Raw genomic sequence first — 12,170 nt, forward strand, 5'->3', positions numbered from 1 at the left:
CACACACACACACACACACACACACACCCCATAGTGAGCCCCAGGAGACGCTGTGCTGATGACATGCCGTGAGCTCCAGAGGAGGGGGGCTTGGTGGAGCCTTGCAGGGTAGGCCAGGCTAGGACGCTGTGGAGGTGGCTGGGCTCGGAGTCTCAGGGGCCAGCAGACCAGCCTGGGCGCTTGTACAAAGGCTGGCGCAGGAAAGAGGCAGGTTCCCGGCGTGGAGAGAGATGCTGGGGCTACTTAGGGGGAGACTCTGCGAGCCTGGGACGCCCCTGCAGATCCAAGGGTGAACACTGCCACGGGGCTTGTCCCCTCCTCCCCATCTTGACGGGTCCCCCCTGGCACTGTCCCGTGTTCTCTATCATGCCGACTCAGACGCTCGTGTGTGGAGAGAGCATCTGCAGTTACCCAACTCGAAGTTCATTCTGGGGAAGTTCACGTAAAACGCTTTACAACCGTGAACCTTAAGGATATCACTTTAAGGGCAAAAAGACGCTCTTAGGAGGTTGTTTCTGTTTAATGCAAACATGACAGGAACATAGAGTGTAGAAAGTGGGAGTCCTTTCCAGACCATCCCTGTAACACTTGATCTCCTACCTGTTTCCCTTACGCTGTCTTTGAACATTGCCACATCCTTTCTCACAACTGCATAAGTCCCCCTGAGTGGATTGGCTGTCCTTTGCCAGCAGGCACTGAAGAACTGTCACGGCGGTTTGCAGGCCAGGCTGACATCCTTGTTTTAAGGTGACATCCTTGTTTTAAGGATCTGTGCACGCTGGTTGGGTAGGCATTTCTATGGAAAGGGGGAGCTTCCATTGCCTGGCTGTTGACTGTGTTCCTTCCCTTTCACTGTGCACTGCTGAACCACACCTTCAGCATGGAGAACGTGCAGCAGAGGAGAGAGGAGGAGATTTGTGCTGTGGCTATAGGCTGAAGGAGCAAAGGACCACCAAACATTTTCCCTCTCCTTTAGTGCAGTGGCGTCTGGGAGGTCCTCAGCTCTCCAGCCTCAGGGGAAATGGAGAGACGGGCGGTGCCGGGCATTTGGAAAGCATCGTCTTTGCTCTGCCCCCCGAATCCGCTTAGCTGAGCTCTGTCCGCACAGTTAGTTCTTCAGCTCCGAGTCCCCCGCGTCGTTGCCTGGCCTGTGCACCGGGCAGCAATTGATACTGTAAAGTAAGATCCTAGACAGGTGGGGGAGAGGGGTGCAGCCAGCCAATGAACCCTGACTGGTGACAAGGAGCAGGGGCTGAGGCCCGGGCCCAAGTGAGACTCAGATCATCAGTGCATTCTGCTGCCCTCCTGGCTGCCCCTGCAGGGGCCCAGGGTGCCAAGGAAAAGCTAGGGGCACGAGAACAAGACAGGCGGCCACCGTAGACCAGAGTCGACTGCTAGACGTCAGATAAAGGCCGTTCGGCTGGAGACCCCTGTTTTTGCTGTAGAGAGAGCCCTGGGGGTTTGCTTTTATGGGGGCGTCTAAAAGCCTTGTTCACAGTGCTGACCGCCCCCACCCCCCCATGGGGCTCAGAGACCGGCCCCTCAGGTGGGAGAGGCGATCTCGTGTGCATCCGCCCTGCCTACTCACACTGCTTTCCTCTTGTTCCCTCCCCTGCCTGCACCTCCTTGTCGACAGTATCAAAAAACAATGTTTTTATGCCATCAACCCTCTGCGAGCCATCTGCAGGCAATTCTGACTCAGAACCAGGTGAGCCCCCACGTCCCTCTGCCTCTCCCAGCCAGTCACTGGGGTCTTCCTGGGCTGAAAAGCAGCTGATACTGTGAAATGGGCTCTTCCCAGGAATGGGCAGTTTCGAATCAGGATTCTTTTTCAGTTCCTAAATAGTTGTCCAACTCTTCACCTCGGAGATTTGGAGTCCGTGAGACTGGCTTCATAAGCCCTTAGTTCTTTTTCTGCAATCAGGACCTGGTTACAAGGAGTTTTAAGTCCTTTAAAAAAAAAAAAAAAAAAAACTACAAAGTGTATTACTCATTTTTCAAAAGTTTATACAAGTAATACATTCGTACCATTAAAAAAAAAAGACAAATGGGAAATATATAAAATCAAAGAATCTGCCTGCCCCTTCCCCCGCCCTCTGCCATCCCAAGGGTGACTGAAGTTTATGTCATTTTCCAGGCCCCCTTCCTGTGTATTAAATTCTCACATTAATTAATATTGCTTAGATGTGTTCAGATAAATATATTTAATCACAGCTTTAAAATTTCAAGGAAAACGTCTTGATCCCCTCCAAAGAATACGGAGCCTGCCTTTTTTGGTCTTTTGTTGGGGAACTGACTCCAAGATTTCCTGAAAGTTTCTCCCACGTGGCTGAAATTCCTCATAAAAGATTTAATGAGCAAGTTTAACCACCCGAATTCTGTAACCCAGCCTGTCTTATATAAATTCATGGCTGACTTCAAAAGCCTGGCGAGATAAGCCATACTCTGGCACACGGGCGATAGCCTCGGAAGGGGCAAGTTTTTATAACTTGGAGGATTGATTTGATGGTCTCGTTTCAAACAATTGAGTTCATTTTGACGCTAAAAGCAAACCGTTTGGAGCTGAGCCCTGGCCCAGGCCTGAGGAGGAGCGTGGTTCCCTAAAGTCTCTGGTGGTACCTGGGGTGCTCCCTTAGCTGGTCGTGTTGTGAGCCGTGGGGGTGGCGTGGGCCACGGGCCGCCTGTTCTGGCCTGGGCCAGCAGTAGCTGAAGCCATGTCTTGATCCCTTTGTGCTGTGCACTTCTACGAATCTCATGAGCACCTCTGTGGTCTGTGAGTGACAGCCTCGCTCCCCTCTCTCCCCCCCAAACCTTTCTCCTGCAGCCCTGAGAGCAGGGCACCCTGCGACGGGGCGGCCCCAACCTGCTTCAGAGGCCCTGGCGCAGCCCTGGTCCCGGGTACCCGATGCAGCGTGCGTGGTGGCAGCCTTGCACGTCCGTTCTGCAAGGTGAACTTCTTACATCCTTGCCTGCCTGCTTTTTATTTTTCAGCTTTAATTTTGAAAAAAAAAAAAAAAAAAGTTAAAACTTACGGAAGAATTTTATAAAGCACTTCTTACCCAGAGACCCCATTCGATTTTCCCCAGTCGTCCTAGTGTGTCCTTCATAGGAAGGGACCGGGTCCTGGATCGCACGTCGTGTTCTGTCTTTCCATCTGGAGCCATCCCCGAGTCTTCCCTCTACGTTTAAGACCTTAAAGATTACCAGCCAGTTATTTTGGAGAAGTCCTCCAGCCTGGGTTTGTCCTGTGTTTCCTGGTGATGTCACCCGGGTGACGAGTTTGGGGCCGGAACCCCACCGAAGGGAAGCCGTGTTCTTCCCCATGTGCTGGAGCGGGTGGCACACGATGTTCACTTGTGTGGAGCCGTAGGGTTGACGGGGGTCATTTCTCTCCACTGTCCAGTTATTTCTTCCCCTTCATGATTAATATTTTCTAGAGAGATACTTTGAGATCCTAGGGAATCGCCTTCCTTCTCTGACTTTTGCCCTCTGGTGTTAGCATCCATCGATGTTTTCCTGCTTGAATGATTCCTCGGATGATCGCCAGATGGGAATTTCCAGCCTCTGTTATTGCCCCTGCCTTCATTAATTGACATTGTAGCCTAAGGAAGAGCCTTCTCTTCCCCCCACTTGTTTAGTGCTTTGTTTGTTATGTCGTTGTGGGTTCATGGATTCCTGTTATAGTCGATGGGAAATAGTCTTTTCTTAGTGGTATTTATTTTAACATTCAGATTTTATTTTAATCGTCCCAGATTGGCCAGTGGGAGTCCCGTCGGGCAGGTTTCTGTGTCCTTTTGCCATGTACCCATCATTCTTTTGAGCACTTCCCTTACTTTCTGTCATCACGAGAGGTTCCAGGCTCCCCGTCCCAGCCCTGGAGTCAGCCATTCCTCAAAGGAATCCTGGTTCTTTTTAGTGGAGCGTGGTCTCGAGAAACCAAGATCTGGGTGGTCGGCGTGCACGCCTTCACATCTACACGTGTATCTCTGTCTGTATCTATATCTCCATCTGCATGTGCAGATGGCCCGTGGTCCACATAGAGACGTCCAGTCCAGCTCCATCAGGGTTCATTTGAGCCCCCCCTTCATGTTCCTGCCTCTTTTTTGACGGTAAGAAACCTGGCTCCCTTCGTCCTCCATGTGCGTGCTCAATGCTCCGTACCCCTGTACGTGGCCGAGCGCCCTCCCACCCAGCAACAGCCCCATCCTTGCACAGGCCTCAGCCCCGCCAGGCTGCCTTCTCTTGGGTTCTTTTAAGCTCTGGTACCCATCGGGTTAGAATCCAATGTATTTTCTTGGTTACATCCGGAGTTCCCCCGGGGGCAAGCATCACTTCCCTCACACATCATTCGGGGTCTCTCTGAGGCACAGGGAGCCACCTCTTACCCCCGCGAGCTCACGGGGGCATGCCTGTACCCCCCGTGGCCCTGGCGTGTGGCGGGGGGCCTGGCTACCAGGCAGCGCCTCTTTGTTGTGCCCTGGCAGTGTTGCAGGAGCACTGAGTTTCTGGAGGCCGTGAGAAGAGACCTCGATTATTTAGTGAAGATGGGCCTGCGACAGGGCCTGCAGGGTCTGACTGCCCTGTAAGCACACTCCCGGCTGCCCTGGGCCCCTCTGTCCCGAGTCCCCTTTGGAAGTGTGGCCCGCCTCTGTCTGTCTGTCCGTCCATTCACGGCAGCGTTCAGCGTGGATTTCCTGTGCATCTGCGAGGTGGGCCCACAGTGCTGGTGGGAGGTCAGTGGGAGCGATTCTCCGACCTGCCCCCCGACTGGTCAGCCTAGACCGGCCCTGGGGCCAAGTGACTGTTAGCACCGGCTCTGCACAGGGCAGAGCGGGGGAGTCAGTCTGCAGGCACAACGCGAGCATCGCAAAGCCAGCTCTGAAGGCTTTTAAGTTATCTAAATTGTGGATTTCATCCCAGTTTTTTATAATGTTTCTAAGTTGCCAATCATCTTCTGACTAATCCAGAGCTTTAGAAATGTAATTCAGTATTTCTCTTCTAAGAGGGAACATCTGGCAGCACATCTTGCCCCGCCTCCTGTGGCGGCTGAGTCTCCTGAGGGTGGTTCATGACCCCTCTCCCAGGGGAGAGGCGCCAGCCCCTCCTCTCCGACCAGCAGTGAGAGTTTTTGTCGGCCCGTTTCTGCTCGCGGAGAGCAGTTGTCTCAGCAGCGTGTAGACAGCAGGAAGAGGGCCCTCCTGTTTCATCCGGAATTCAGACTTGATTTTGTTCATACTTGCCAGTTTGGTCTGACAAGGGGTTTGTGGTGTTTGGGTACAATCGGTTGGTTTTTAGTATACCCTCAGAGTTGTGCAGCCGTCACCAAAATTAATTTTAGGACATTTTCATCACCCCGAAAAGAAACCCTGTGCCCTTGAGCAGTCACTCCCAATTCGGTCTCTCCCAGCCCCTGGCAACCATGAACCCACTTCCTGTCTCCGTGGATTTGCCCATTCTGGACGCTTTATATAACTGGAATCACACCCCATGTGACCTTTTGAGCTGTCTTTCCATTTATTTAAGACTTTATTTTCTTCCAGCAATGTTTTGTAGTTTTCAGTTGTTAAATTTATTGCCAAGTATTTTATTCTCTTTGGTACAGTTGTAAATGGAATTGTTCCCTTAGCTTCGTTTTCGGATTGTTTGTTGCTAGTGTATGGAAACACAACTGATTTTGGTGTATTGATCTTGTTCCCCGCGACCTGACAAGGGTTGTTTCCGATAGGGCAGGACCTTTCTGCACAAGGGAGGCTGCCTCTGGGGGCCCAAGCTGCAGCTGTCCCTGTGCCTCCCTGGGGACAGACCTGGCCTGTCGGAGTCACAGGGCTTTTTATGCTGATCCCGTCCCAGACTGCATGAGACTGTCCCCTGCCGCCTCTGAGATGGGCACAGTCACCAAGGTGCACGGATTAAGGGATCTGTGTGGACCAGCCAAAACCAACTTCTGAGCCATCCCCGGAGCCCCTGTCTCTGTCAGCTCTGTGACAGACTCGTGTCCTGGGGGAGACCCAGCCTCCTGGCAGTGGCCAGGATAGATGGCCCTGCCTCCTCCTCCTCAGCTTTCAGTGCTCCCAGGAGGCCAGGAGGGAGGCTCTCCGGGCGCGTCTGGAGAGAGCAGGCCCGCTGTCTGCCCCCCTTGATCTTCCACCACAGAAAACAGGTCTCGTTCCCAGACGTCTGCTGGTAGTGCAGAGGCTTTTCCTGATACAGACGCATCCTCTGACAAGACAGGTCCTCTAGGAAAGGGAGATGGGGCCCAGGGACCTTCATCCTGTCGCTCCCTGCCATCCTCCAGGGCCTGCGAGCGCAGCACGGCGTCCAGGCCTCTCGGCTCCCGGCAGGCCACGGGGACGTGGTCCATGGTTGACCAGCCCGGTACTGACCTTCCAGCTGGAAGGGCTCCTGGGTGAAGTGGTCCCCTCGCTTCTGTCTCACACCTTCGACGCCCTCTGGTCTTCTATCGTTAGCACTTGGCCCCAGAACCAGCACTTCCCGCAGGCCCCTGCCTCATCCGCGCCCAGGCTTCCTCACAGCCTTAGTGGTTGGACGGGGCTTCTGCGTTCGTGTTTTAACTTAGAAACGTATTCCTGGTTCTCCAGGCCCACACCACCGAGGCTCAGACCACAGTCCTCTCCTGCCCCCCGCTCCCTCCCACGCAGCTTCACTGCCCCACCCCACACAGGCCTGCTTTTTGTCTTCCTGTTTTGTGCTTGTAGAGGAAAAGAGCAGTGGGTTCCGGTTGAAGCCGCCAACGCTGATCCATGGCCAGGCCCCCAGCGCAGGTAGGTGCCCGCCTTTGAGGGAGAGGGTGGAGTGGCTTCCTCACACCCTTCCAGGCCTCTGGGCAGCGCCGTCTTGCACAGCCACCTAAGGCAGCCCCACCAGTGTGCTCCGGGCTCCGCCTGCTTTCGGGGAGCCTCAGTCACCTGACACAGGAGCACTGGAAAGCCACTTTAAGGAGCTCGTCAGACCAGGGAGGTTCTCCCCTTGAGCCCTCCACCTAGAGGAGGAGAGGGGGCGGCAGCCAGGGAGCAGGCTTGGCTTGATGGGGGACGTCTGGGCTCTGTGCCCAGCCATAGCTCAGTGGGTTCAGGCTATCCCTCCAGAGCATTCCGGCCCCAGCGTGCCACAGCGTTAACCCTGATTAGCGGGGTGGCCGCGATCCAGGGGCACGCAGCTAGTGACAGGGCCCAGCGATGGCGCCGGCCCGACCCGTCAGGTCCAACGGGGAAGCCTGTGCAGGGCCGGAAGCATCCTGTCGTGCTCCCAATTTGTGTTTGCCAGAGGGATTTTCTCACTGTGGCATTTGGAAAAGCAGGTGCAAAGGTGGCCTTAATGTGACCCCGATCAGAGTCCTAAACTCTGGAGGGGTCGCCTGTGGCTTCACTGCTTCCCCTCACCGTCTGCGCTGGACCCTCGAGCCCAGCACTTGAGAAGAGCTCTGCCTTGCTTCCCTCGCAGCATGACTGTGCTCAGGGGATGAATTCCCAGACGCGATCAGTTACTGGGAATTTCACTTCATCACGTGTAAAAATAACGACAGCCAGAATCTGCATGTCTAGCTGTAAAGAAAGTATCTTGGGTTTTTACAAAAAAACATGCTTCCCCGCGAAGTCTAGCCTATGAGGGAAGTCAGATAGGTTGCTGGGGTTGAGTTTTCTGTGAAGCGCCTGAGAGCTGGGGGCGAGGAGTGGGGGGTTTCGTTTCCGCCCACATGGTCTCAGGGCCCGGGCAAGCCGACGTCTGTTCCCAGGTCTGCCAAGCCAGAAGCCCAAGGAACAGCAGCGAAGCGTGCTTCGCCCGGCGGTGTTACAAGCCCCGCAGCCAAAGGCACTGTCACAGACCGGTAAGAGACGCCGCCCTGGCGCCCAGGCTCACACGGCAGGGTAGAGCGTGTCTCAAGTCTCGCCTGCGACAGCCGTGTCTTGACACAGGTGACTTTGGCTATATCTGCTGAATGCACTCAGAAATAGAGAGAGCGCTGGGCAAACAGTCCTTTTTACCCCTGGTGAGCCCGGGAGGACAGAGCGGGGAGTCCACTGCCTCCCTGTGGCGCCGAGGCCATGCGTGACTGTTGGTGAAAACGTGCTCTCTGCACGCTCTGGCTTTGTGCACGCCGGCCCGCTGCCTGAGCATCTCAGACTTGTCCCTGCGTGCCTAAGAGACTCGGAGGGTGATTCTAGTCAGTCTGCATTTTCATCTCATTTGCCCTCCTTGTGACCTAAGTCCTACACCGTATTTGCATTCTGACCACACAGGGAAGGGTTGCCCGTTAATCCTTCCTTTTCTTGATACCGATGAGCTTTTCTTGTCTTCCTCTTGGTCTTTCCCTACAATTCAAGAACTCCGCATCGGAAGCAACACAACATCCCACATGGAAGAAATAGTTAATATTTCTGAAGAGTTTTTAATTACGTGGGAAATTGGATCTAATGCTAAACAAAGCCAGATTTAAAGTTGTGCGTGTCATGTAATCTCAACTATTTAAAGGAAAAATGCATAACAACTTTATTAGTGAAGCTAGTTCTATAAAACTCATAATTGTTCCCACAATGTATTTGCTATGTTTTCCCCCTCGGTGGTATTGCTTCTAAATATACAGAAAATTCTGCAGTTTTTTTGTGGAATAAGCAATAAGACATTCTTCTGTGAGGTTTTAGTTTTGGTTTTTGGTTTTTTTAATCTCAGGATTTGTGACTTTCAGTCGTGATGCTCCTTTTCTTTAGAAAGGAGAAATTCTCCTGTTGGTCCGAATGGTAGAGGGGGTGCCGGGGGGTCCAGCACTGAGCTCCCTCGATCTCCCGCCGTCCTTTTCCGCCTGCAGTCCCCAGCAGCGGCACCAACGGCGTCAGCATCCCAGCAGACTGCCCGGGGGCCGCGACATCGACGCTGCCCGACAACCCCGCCCGGAGGAGTCCCTCTGACGAGGCGCGAGCACTCGAGGTTCGTCATCTACGCTGAGGCAGGGGGCCCATGTGTGAGACTCCTCAGGGCCTCGCTGGCCGCGGGGACTGTCACCCGCCCCGCACGGTGTCAGTGTTGGCCTGTTACCAGGCTTTCTGGGTTTGCTCAGCGTACCCGGGTGTAACCACAGCCAACGTGCCACATTGTTAAATGCCAAGGGTGGTCTGTCTCCATGGTTCCGAGGGGAAGGTGCCACGGGCAGAGCCCTGCCATGGGGCGCTGGATCTTAATTCCACATGTCCTGGGCTCGTGTGCCTACCATTGGGCTCACTCACCACTGAGCTCTGGCGGGCCGCTCAGCCCAGAGGAATGGCTTTCATAATGAGGGTCTTGCACCACTTTCCATGGAGTAAATGTTTTACATTTTCCCTGTTTCCACACCTGAACAGCTCCTCGGGGACTCATTCTAGTGAGTGCCCGTTCTAGTTGAAGTTGGCCTGCGGAGTCAGCTCAGAAATCGTTTGTTTTCAAAAAAAAAAAAAAAAAAAAAAATCCTTTAGGGTTGTGGGATTATATAGGCCAGAAGCATATGTTTCCCAGCGGTGTTGCATGGCAGCTAGACAATAACGGGCATTTAATGAAGAGCGTGCTTCTGCGGTTGGCAGAGACACGTTTGAAATCCGAGTTGCAGTAACGTGCCAAGGCTTCGCTGTAGAAAGCCAGACTGCATCTGTGTGTTTATTTCCACCCCATCCATTTCAGCCAGAAAGTCGCTGCCTGAGGTTCTCTCCCTTCCCCCTGCCCCACGCACCCCCAGGAGATGTTCAGGCTGCAGTGGGGAAAATGGTCGTCTAGAGTTGAATTTTAAAATATCCCCGAGGCCCCCCCTTCAACCCACAGTTAGCAGACTTGGGAAGAGGAATTATTTCCACAGCGTACTGCCTCTTAGAAACCTTGATAGCTGGGGTCCCCGGGGCACTCGGTCAGCGGTACAGCTTTGAGCCAGAGGGAGAGCAGCAGTGACCCAGCCCGCCCGGCCTCCTCTGGTGTCCCTGGCGATGCGTGTACAGGCCGCGCCTGGGCGGCTCCTGCCGCTGAGAGCGCCCCCCGTCCCGTGCCGGGGGTCTGCCTGGTCCTCTCTCAGGTGTCCCTCGGCCCAGGGACCCGCGCCGGAGGGGACACGTTGAGCGAGTGAAATAGCGTGAGACGGCTCATCTCGCGTATCAGCAAGATCGTATCTGGGCTAAGACGTCACTTCTTTTCAGTGGTCGTCGTCTTGTTTGTTTTTAGGAGAAAGAGCCCCCGAGAGGTGAGCCTAGCAACCCTTCTGAGGAGGACAGCTGTGAGCAGAAGGAGCAGGTTGCACAGCAGGCGTTTGTGTTCGGGCAGAACTTGAGGGACAGAGTTAAGGTGCGTGAGCGGAGCGCCGGGCGGGCTGCTGAGCTCGCACACTGCTCCTTGTATGCCCCCCAGGTTAAGGCGGGCTGGGCAGAGACAAAACACTGCGGTGTGGGGTGGCCGGTGACGGGGGCGCGTCTGGCAGGGCCTCGTTCTGCATGCCTGCCACACCCCGCTGCCCGGCTCCTGATGGCGGGCTCCCTCGTTCTCCCGGGAGCAGGGGGCCCCGCGTGCTTATCCCTGAGAACTGATGTAGCAAAGGAGAAAGCAGACGATGGCTCGATCCAGTGCTTTTGATGTCGCTGGAGAGATTTTTGTTCCTTACGTCAGAGTTTCTCTGTCTCCACACTAGCAGCATTTAGACCGGTCATTCCTAGTTGGAGGCCCGTCCTGGGCACTGCGGGGTGTTGAGCAGCTTCCTTGGCCCCTACCCTCTAGATGCCAGGAGCACTGCCCCTAGTTGTGACAACCAACAATGTCCCCAAATAGTGCTGAGCGTTCCCCGGGAACCAAATCACCGGAAATTGAGAACCATCACCTTATTTTTCAAAAGTAGGGCAGGCGGGGCTGGCCCCGTGGCTTAGCGGTTAAGTGCACGCGCTCCGCTGCTGGCGGCCCGGGTTCGGATCCCGGGCGTGCACTGACGCACCGCTTCTCTGGCCATGCTGAGGCCGCGTCCCACATGCAGCAACTAGAAGGATGTGCAGCTATGACATACAACCATCTACTGGGGCTTTGGGGAAAAAAATAAATAAATAAAATTAAAAAAAAAAAAAAGTAGGGCAGGTGAAAAGATACTGTTTTCTCTCCCACTGGAGGCAGCAGTATCTGTCACCTCCTGGCTAGCCCTGCCCCCCCCGACAGTGTGGTGGTCTAGTCTGGGGACTTTGCATCAGAGGCAGGGAGCATCTGGGCAGTGGCAGGGGATCTCTGCTCTGGACCCCGTGCGCTGGCTCTCCGGGAAGACCAGAGTTGGGCAGCACCGCCTTTCCCAGCCACGGGGACAGATGTCCTTCTGTGCCATCGCCAGCAGCTCGTCTGACCAGGGGCTCCTTGAGAAGCCTGAGAGGTGGGCTCCGTGGCTGTCTCTGGGGACGTTTGTGGCTGTCACAACCGGGGGGGTAGGTGCTGCTGACGTTGAGTGGGTGGGGCCAGGGATGCTGCTCAGGGCCCTACAGTGCCCAGGACGGTCCCCCCGAGAATGACCCCACCCCGAACATCAGAGGTGCTGAGGGCGAGAGACCCTGAAAGAGAGAAGCAGAGATCTCGGGCCGGGGGACACCACTGGGTCGCGCCGTCTGCGTTCTCCTTTGGTGCTCACTGTCCGGTAGAGGCACTGATGCCCCAAGAGACGAAAAGTAGGTGTTGATGTTGCACAACTTGAAGCCAGAATAATGAGCCCCTTGGGGGCTGCTCCCTCCAGGGAGGAGGAAGCAAGAGAAGGGAGGGCCTTGAGACCCCCCTGTGCTGGGGGCGGGTCCCGGCCTGGGCCGTCAGGTTGAGTCTGTTCCTGCAGCTTAGGGGAACGGCCGCCTTGAAACTGGGGGTACGGTGTCTTCCGGAGGCCCACGGTCACGCGGTCTCTGAGGGCTCGGTCTCGTCCCGCTTCTCCGTGGAGGGCAGGCAACTTCAGGCTGTGCGTGGTTCCTCGAGCATAGAACAAGGTGCACAGTACCCCTGCTCAGGGGCCCGGGAGCATTACTGTAGGTAATATGTGTGACGGGGCTGGCACGGCAGTGGGTGTAAAAGAAGCCCTCAGGAAACGATGCGTTTACCATGTTTGTAATGAGCCCCTTAAAATACCGGGTTTGTACACCTTCTGTGATCTCAGGACAGAAGCATTGCTGAAAACGCCAACAAGACGCCGA

The 12,170-nt window shown here is 55.0% G+C and overlaps 1 protein-coding gene across 6 annotated transcripts in view; it reads left to right on the forward strand.

The window, feature by feature from the left end:
• The window catches only part of RANBP3 (RAN binding protein 3), a 51,934-nt gene that overhangs the window by 32,147 nt on the left and 7,617 nt on the right, over positions 1-12,170 (forward strand). For 3 of the 6 annotated variants that reach the window (XM_058537911.1, XM_058537912.1, XM_058537914.1), the window contains 4 exons: positions 6,717-6,782; positions 7,754-7,846; positions 8,825-8,943; positions 10,195-10,314. In XM_058537911.1, coding sequence (XP_058393894.1) covers positions 6,717-6,782; positions 7,754-7,846; positions 8,825-8,943; positions 10,195-10,314 — 398 coding nt within the window. Of the gene's footprint in view, positions 1-1,636; positions 1,709-1,992; positions 2,949-6,716; positions 6,783-7,753; positions 7,847-8,824; positions 8,944-10,194; positions 10,315-12,170 lie in introns of those variants that run through there. The other 3 variants (XM_058537909.1, XM_058537910.1, XM_058537913.1) reach the window with 2 other exon arrangements.

This window comes from Diceros bicornis, unplaced genomic scaffold (assembly GCF_020826845.1).
Source record: "Diceros bicornis minor isolate mBicDic1 unplaced genomic scaffold, mDicBic1.mat.cur scaffold_73_ctg1, whole genome shotgun sequence".
NCBI lineage: Eukaryota > Metazoa > Chordata > Mammalia > Perissodactyla > Rhinocerotidae > Diceros > Diceros bicornis.